This window comes from Eschscholzia californica, unplaced genomic scaffold (assembly GCF_041429995.1).
Source record: "Eschscholzia californica isolate CP2 unplaced genomic scaffold, dmEscCali1.0.p SCAF_1, whole genome shotgun sequence".
Classification (NCBI taxonomy): Eukaryota; Viridiplantae; Streptophyta; class Magnoliopsida; order Ranunculales; family Papaveraceae; genus Eschscholzia; species Eschscholzia californica.
The window spans coordinates 1,855,963-1,864,158 of record NW_028238198.1 but is presented as its reverse complement, the minus strand read 5'-3'; the positions used below and the strand labels follow the sequence as shown (position 1 = coordinate 1,864,158).

Here is an 8,196-nt window from a genome sequence, read left to right as displayed (position 1 = left end):
TATCGCGCCTCACAGATGTAAAAAATACTTGTTGATATTGTGTGACATGTCCCATTAGGGCCATAAAATATCAGTCTAACTTAGGTTTATTCATGGGTAGTGTTATAATGGTTGATCCAAAAGTTAAGTAGGAACTTCACACGACTGAAAAACAATAAGCCCGTGCGGCCTTACCATTTTGGTAAAGAGATGTATAACACCTTAAATGGAGACAAGAATCTTAACCTAAACAAATTGAGAGAATGTCATTGGATTTTATAACGTTAAGACACTAAAGAGGCAAACATTTGTGCAGAAAAAAATGCTTAGAAATATAATTAGATGATGTTAATTGTTGATCTTTTGCATAATGAACCCTTAAATTTTAATTTAAATGTTTTTCTTTTTGAGAATTCGAGTACGATCTACCTTAGTCGTCACAAGACATTGATGCATCATGAAGATGTAATAAGCACGATAAGCGCCTAATATTTAAACCACGAATGAAAGAGACCTTAAGCCTAACAAAAAAAAAAGGCCTAAAGTCCAACAAAATATTATATTATTATTTACTTTATTTATAACCCAAATTACATTGGATAAATCTTGATGACAAACTGCTTCCACCGAAATTCGATCCGACAACTTTATGGGCTTAAGAGGGGTGTCCAACCGCTGCACCAAAGGCTGCCTGACAATTTTGAAGGTTAGAAGCATGTAAATCTACTATTCCACTTGGGAACTTGATATATTTATTAGATCAAATTTGATAAAGAGATTTTTTTTTTTTGAAGAATGACTGAAAATTTTTCATTTATAGGGATAATTGTGTTTGTGTGGCATAATTTGAACCAATAGTATACTTGGTCTCCAGATACCATTTCATTGATATGTTTTTCTTTGGGTTATTTCCCTAATGGCCCCCTACTTTGTGACCAGCTTCCCGCCTGGCCCCCTACTTTACAAGAAATACCCATATGGCCCCCTTCCGTTATAACACCGTCACTCTCTCTCCTCCATCATGTTTTCTCTTTCTGCCAACTCACGCCACATCATCTGTTACGCCACCTCATCACCTTCTCCGGCAGAGGTCGCCGGCCGGCCAAATTTCCGGCCGGCGACCTTCAATTTTTTTCTCTCTCTCTAAAAAAAAAAATTTTTTTTTTTAATTTCCTCTCACATCTCTCTCTCTCTAAACTCCGGCGAAGGGGGTTTCCCTTCGCCGGAGCTGTTCGTGATGAACAGACCTGGTCCCCTTCGCCGGAGTTTAGAGAGAGAGATGTGAGAGGAAATTTTTAAAAAAAATTTTTTTTTTTTTTAGAGAGAGAAAAAAAAATTGAAGGTCGCCGGCCGGAAATTTGGCCGGCCGGCGACCTATGCCGGAGAAGGTGATGAGGTGGCGTAACGGATGATGTGGCGTGAGTTGGCAGAGAGAGAAAACATGATGGAGGAGAGAGAGTGACGGTGTTATAACGGAAGGGGGCCATATGGGTATTTCTTGTAAAGTAGGGGGCCAGGCGGGAAGCTGGTCACAAAGTAGGGGGCCATTAGGGAAATAACCCTTTTTCTTTAGATCTCAACTTTAAGTAAATTGTGTCCATCTCTCCATCACGATTTTACCAAACTGAACCAAAATTCTCTCTCACTCCTTCTCTCTTTTTCAGATGTAAACTTCTGGGGCCACCATGACAGTACCAATTGATCACCATCTCTCTTAGCACAGAGATTAGACAGGATAGGCCATACCCACAACCACATCTCTTTTCTTGTTCTTCTTTTTATGAACCACAATGAAGATTTCTTCTTGGCTTACATCCTTATTGAGTACATGTCTCCTCACATATAAAGAAAATAGATCATTAACCCATTATACCAATATTGTTTTTTTTTTTGTTGCAATAACACTATTGGTCCTTTGTTTCTTGATATTTGAATAAGATATAAAACAGAAGTGCGATGTGTACAGATTTTTGCATAATTGAGGTGTCACTTATACATATCTAACAAAATCTGACATGTATTTACTTAGTATTTGGTAAAAACTTATATGTTAGATTTTAGTTAAATGAAGTCTCAATAAAATTGCACACAAGAATCCGAAACTTTCATTTGTTTGTCACCGTTTGTAAGAGATTTCTTTTCAAACGTGACACCTGATCTATTTGTTAAAAAATGATTGTTTGCTTATAACAATCCTGGCAAAATCTCAACCGAAGTAAGTGGTTGGACGGTTCAAAGTTTTCTTTTTTCTAAATTCTGCTCCGACAACCTGAGTGAGTGAAATAACATCTACAACTTTTGGTTCGATTAGACTTCAATGCACATGGTTCATCTCATTTCATGGCAGTCTTCCGTATGGCCAAGTCAGGATGTCACTCCCTTTAACTAACTTATTGGCACCTTATGGGTTGCCATGTCTGCTGTCATACTAGGTATCTTTCAGGGTGCCCCAACAAATTAAGGTCCACTTCTTTTTTAATTAGATCCACTTGGTTGATGTATTTATTTCTAACATCTATCAAAGCTCATTCTTTCTAGTGAGGGCGATCCACTCTTGTTGTGCGTGGTTACTATTTTTTCCGAGATTCAATCAGCATTGCACTGAAATTTGAGAAATTATATTCATTTCTCCATTTGGTCCTTCCGCCAGCCTCCACTTGATGTGACGACATATCACTTGAGCGTGGAACAAATGATATGTCACCACATTAGGCAGAGGGCTGGAGGAGGGACCAAATGGAGGAATGAATAGAATTTTTGCTGAAATTTTAGTAGTACGGAATCAGTAACTAAAGTTAAGGGAAGGAAAAAAACATCTAAACGGGTAGTTGCATTTTGATATTTGTTAGAATACAAAATTTCATTATTCTTAAGAGGACAAAAGTCTAACTAAGTCAACAGTCAAGTAACTCAATTCTAATTCTCTCAAAGTCCAAGGAGGACTAACTAGTTAATATAAATAATTATTCAAGGAGAGGAGTCAAAAATAGATTAACCAACATCCTAATCATGATTAACCACTAATTAATCGGATCTCTCTCTCTCTCCTCTGTCATTTTTACACCATCTTAAGCCACACTAATAACATTATTCAAATCAATATCACCACCATTACTGAAATTATTAGTAACTTGATAACCTGAATGCCTTGACGATGATGATGACGACGAAGATGACGAGATTGACATCTTCTGATGATGATGATGATGATCAGTTGAAGTAGTAGTAGTAGCCAGATTCAACGACAAATCCGTGTGAAATTTTGAATCTAAAGTTAGATCTTTCATTCTTGAAGCTGGCGGAATCGATGAAACAATATTCATCTGTGAATTAGTTAAACCGGTGAGATTTGATGAAGTATTCATGGAGATTCCTAGATTTAATTGAAAAGGAGGTGGAATTGATGATGAAGGAAATTGATGATGGTGATGATTATCAAGTTCAGTAGTAATATCGAATAAACTAGATCTCCGACGACGACGATTGAGATTACTTCGTCGGAGAAAATATTTCTGTGCGTGACTTGCTACTTGTGTTGGTGTTCTTGTTTTAACAAAATTTCTTGAAATTCCTCTCCAATCTCCTTTACCTACTTTCTGTAAACCTAACAAAAACAATCGATGTTCTTCTTCTGTCCATGGAACTCCTGAAATCATTACAAAAAGTTAGAGAGAGAAAGTTCTAGAGAGGGAAAGATTGTAGATCTGGTAGGTAGGTAGGTACCTCTTTTGCGATCACGGATGGAACCATCGGAAGTATGAACGACGTCATCGGAAGCATAACCAGATGAAACATCAGGATTAGGTTGTTTATATTGAGTAAGATTGTTCATACTCACACATTTCCTCATAGAATTTGAACCTTCAGTGACACGAACACCGAAGAGCATGAAACCGGTGTTTGAATCGGTAGCTCCGTTAGTATCAACGACGAATTTTCCATTGAAATCGCCCCCGCAAGTTCGTGAGTTGTGGCCGTTGCTTCCGCACTGCGAACAATTTCGAGACATGATTAATTTTGAGAGTCTCTTGAGATTGAAGAGGGAGAATTTATAATCAATCAACTCTCTCTCTCTCTCTCTCTAGAATTCTCTATCTTTGGGGGGTTTTGAGAGGCCGTACAGTTTGAGCTCTTACATTAATCGAAACAAACGTGGGGAAAGTCAGTGAGTGTTTGGGGAAGAAATTGGATTGGAAATGAGAGGAAGAAAATGAGATGTGGGATTTGGGGGAAGTGAAAGGGTGGAAGAGGGTTGAAATTGTGAAGGGATAGGGTTTTTGTGTTGGTCTTTGTGTATTTAAATGGATTGAAAGAGTAGTTTTTTGGTTGCTTTTTCTAAGGGAACTTTCTACATTATTTTATAGAAAATGACCAATCAACCCAAATAGTGGTGTGTCTAAGTTGGCTCAAATTTTAATCTCCCGGTTGGATTCACGCTGCTTTCTTTCTCTCCATGAAACGAGATGAGTGTCCGTCGTTCAACTTCAATTTACGCTAAATTCGCACTAAGATTTCCGTTTGCTCTGTCACATGTTTTTTATTAAGGGTTCTAATACTCTAAGAATGGGAAACCATAAATAACGATAGGACTACAAAGAACGACTGGACTGCCGATTTGGGCTAACTCCAAGTCAGATTGAACTGTCGAGCATGCAACTACAATAAACAAGGCTATCGGGCTGGGAATATAAGGTATCCTAGCTTCAGATATTTTGCATGAACCACATTTGAATTATGATAAAATGAATAATAAAATATTTACAAATCTAATTTTTTTTATGAAAGATACAACGAAACATCCTTGTCATAATAACAAATTTTTTACAAATCTAATTTGATATAGAAATTGAAATAAATTTTGAAACAATATATGGTTCAAGTTAATTAGACACATGAATAGATAAACATAAGATTAGATACAACGAAACATCCTTGTCATTCATATATCACATGTTAACTCATGGTTTAAGAACTTATTATGCAGGGGCGGAACCAAGATCCCATGCGTGGTCGGGCAAGCCTAAAGTTTATAAAGCAGAGTGAGAGTTGGAACCAAAATGAAAATGAAAAAAGAAAAAGAGAAAGGAGGCAGTCCGTGAGATTTAAACTCATGTCTTTCGGTTGGAAGCATGCAAACTCCACCAGCAAAGCTAAAGCAAACTGTTGTAGAGAGTGGTAGTCTAACTTGTATATGTGGAGATCAGGGCGGGCAACTGCCCACCCTGGTCTCCACATAGTTCCGCCCCTGTTATTATGTGATCTCTCAAGTTTTTAAATTGCATTTTATACGAAATTAAATAAGAAAAAAACCCTACAAAATCGTGAGTCAGACCATTTATAACCGAGATATGTTAGAATAATCGTAAACCTGTTGAAAGAGCAGGTGGCCAGTTAACAAGTTTGGGTTAATTTTCACGAATCCAATTAGGTTTTAAAGTGAGATAAACTTATACCATAACATATGTTATTAGGACCCAAAAAAACAAGTCTTAATCTTTTTTTTGATGAAATAAAACAAGTCTTAATCTGGTAGTGTATCCAAGTCCTAAACTATGTACTTTTTCACTTTAGGAGTAGCTTTTGAAGTGAGAGAAAGGCCCTCAAGATTGCTTAGTGATCAAGATTTCATTTTGGTGAGTACTTTTCAAACTCTTCCTTTTCTTCTCTTTAGAGGTTAGCCCTCCAGGGAGTACCATCAGGGGTTTCATAAGTGGGTCGCCATGTAGTATTCCCACGGAGGCCCCACCACCACCACCATTGGTCTCTCTCTATGTATGTATGGTTGGTTTTTTTTAGGGTTATTTCCCTAATGGCCCCCTACTTTGTGACCAGCTTCCCGCCTAGCCCCCTACTTTACGAAAAATATCCATATGGCCCCCTTCCGTTATAACACCATTACTCTCTCTCTTCACAATCTTTTCTCTCTCCTCCAGCATGTTTTCTCTCTCTGCCACCTCGTTAAAACAAGCCACATCATCGTCTTCACCGACGGGTCGCCGACCGGCCAAATTCCGGCCGGCGACCTTCAAACTTTTTTTTTTCTCTCTCTTCTCTCTCTCTCTAAAAAATTTAGATTCTCTCCTCTCCCTCTCTCTAAACTCCGGCGAAGGGGGTTTCCCTTCGCCGGAGTAGGTCGAAATCGACCTTGAACAGATCTGAAGTTGAACAGATCTGTCCAAGGTCGATTTCGACCTACTCCGGCGAAGGGAAACCCCCTTCGCCGGAGTTTAGAGAGAGAGAGAGAGAGGAGAGAATCTAAAAATTTTTTTTTATTTTTAGAGAGAGAGAGAAAAAAAAAGTTTGAAGGTCGCCGGCCGGAATTTGGCCGGCCGACGACCCGTCGGTGAAGACGATGATGTGGCTTGTTTTAGCGAGGTGGCAGAGAGAGAAAAATGCTGGAGGAGAGAGAAAAGATTGTGAAGAGAGAGAGAGTAACGGTGTTATAACGGAAGGGGGCCATATGGGTATTTCTCGTAAAGTAGGGGGACAGGCGGGAAGCTGGTCACAAAGTAGGAGGCCATTAGGGAAATAACCCTTTTTTTTATTAGATTAATTAAGCACGTTTTTTATTTGTTACTTTTCATTAAAGTTAGTCCAAAAAGATTGTTTAACCAATTCGGCCATAACAATTTTCATGCTTTCATTTTTTTTTCTTTTGAGAAATCAATTACAATCTACGTCACTCATTAAAAAATATTGATGCATTATCATTTATTAAGATGTGATAATAAGGATAGCCGTCTAAGTTAAATCAATAATTAAAAGTGCCAAAAATCTAACAACATAAAGCTTAAAGTCCGACAAATTCATTAATTATACATCTAATAACTTAAATTCAATAATCATGGATTCTACTTCTTCGGGAAATCGAATGTAGGACCTTTAGAAGTTTAGAGTTTACATTAACACTATCAACCACTTGAAAATCGAATTTGGGACTTTCAGAATTTTCATGCTAATTGGTTTGTAATTTTTCTAAGAAATTTCAATGACTCAAGGACAAACCAAAAAACCTCATTTGTGTATTAGAAAAATAAATATAAATACAAATAATCACATCTATGAAAAGAAATAAAGAAAGAGAAGTTACCACGATTCTTCTTAACACGAAAGAAATGCTATAATATTATGTTAATGGGTTTCCTTTGTTATCTCTTCAGTTGTTTTGTCGAACTTTAATAGATGAGTGACACAATGATCAGACCACTTGTGACACTTAAATATATTATCATAAGAACCATTTATGAAAGAAAAAGTGTATTTGTTGAAAGTTTACTAATCCATAGTTTTCATTAATTTTTATTCCTAATCATGGTGTTAATGATTAAACAAAATGACTTATTGGACACCATGTGCATCTAATCGTGCAAGTATAAGTTAAACCATTTTTTTAAATGTTTTACTTCATTTTAAGATCCTAAATTCGTGTGATTTGTTTTGTCAACTTGGTTTTATAAGTGGATTCGTTTCACGTTGATTATTAAACTACCCGGAACATAAATTTATTAAAAAGTTGTCTTCGATTTTTGTTATTTGATCCTTTAAGATAGGATATGTCGTGGACAAAAACTTGAGTTTGATCGAAATTGAATATTAGAAGACCTCAGAGGTTTTTAGTCTCCTATGGTCGAAAACCTAAGACTATAGGTTTTGGGAAAAATAATAATAATTTATTATTGAAATCAAGAATCTCAATTATAATTTGAATATATTAATCTCTAATTAAGATCTCATGTTTATTGAAAGAAGTTTCATAGTTTTGGTCCATTTCGAATTGATACAAGAAATCTCGAGACTTTCAAGTTTCAAATAGAACAAATCTTTAAGAAATATATATATATATATATATAATTCAAATAAAAACAAATCTTTTAGAAAAATAATGGGGATGTTAGCTTAGTTTTCTTAGCGAGTACATGTAATTTTATTGTTATCTGATGCCTTATAAAATATTTTTGTGTTTTCGTTAATCAAGGTTTCAATCTGTAACTAGTCTTATCAAATCAACACTACGAGTTCTCTATTGGTTTTTTTAAGTAACCAGCTGCTTTCGTTCATAAGACTTCACATTAATATTATATGTTCATGCAATTGGTTAAATTAGACGACAACTAGACGATCAGTTAACTACCTAAATAATGAGTAATAATTTTTTTCTGTTCAGAGAGATAAAAATTGACAATTCCAAACAAAATCAAGTTTTAGTTACATACACTA

General features: G+C 36.2%; 1 protein-coding gene across 1 annotated transcript; it reads right to left on the bottom strand.

Moving 5' to 3' along the window:
- Window positions 1–2,820: 2,820 nt before the first annotated feature.
- On the bottom strand, window positions 2,821–4,639 carry LOC147563081 (uncharacterized). The gene is made up of 2 exons (XM_086634433.1): window positions 3,703–4,639; window positions 2,821–3,625 (listed from the first exon to the last, which is right to left on the bottom strand). The coding sequence occupies exons 1-2, from the start codon at window positions 3,986–3,988 to the stop codon at window positions 3,048–3,050; spliced, it is 864 nt and encodes a 287-aa protein (XP_086490559.1). The 5' UTR covers window positions 3,989–4,639; the 3' UTR covers window positions 2,821–3,047.
- Between the last annotated feature and the right edge of the window lie 3,557 nt (window positions 4,640–8,196).

Bases quoted from the DNA above. Each gene is read 5' to 3' on its own strand.
- LOC147563081 (XM_086634433.1), bottom strand. From the start codon at position 3,988: ATGTCTCGAAATTGTTCGCAGTGCGGAAGCAACGGCCACAACTCACGA. The intron at 3,626-3,702 runs GTACCTACCTAC...TAATGATTTCAG, and splicing joins CATCCGTGATCGCAAAAGAG to GAGTTCCATGGACAGAAGAA.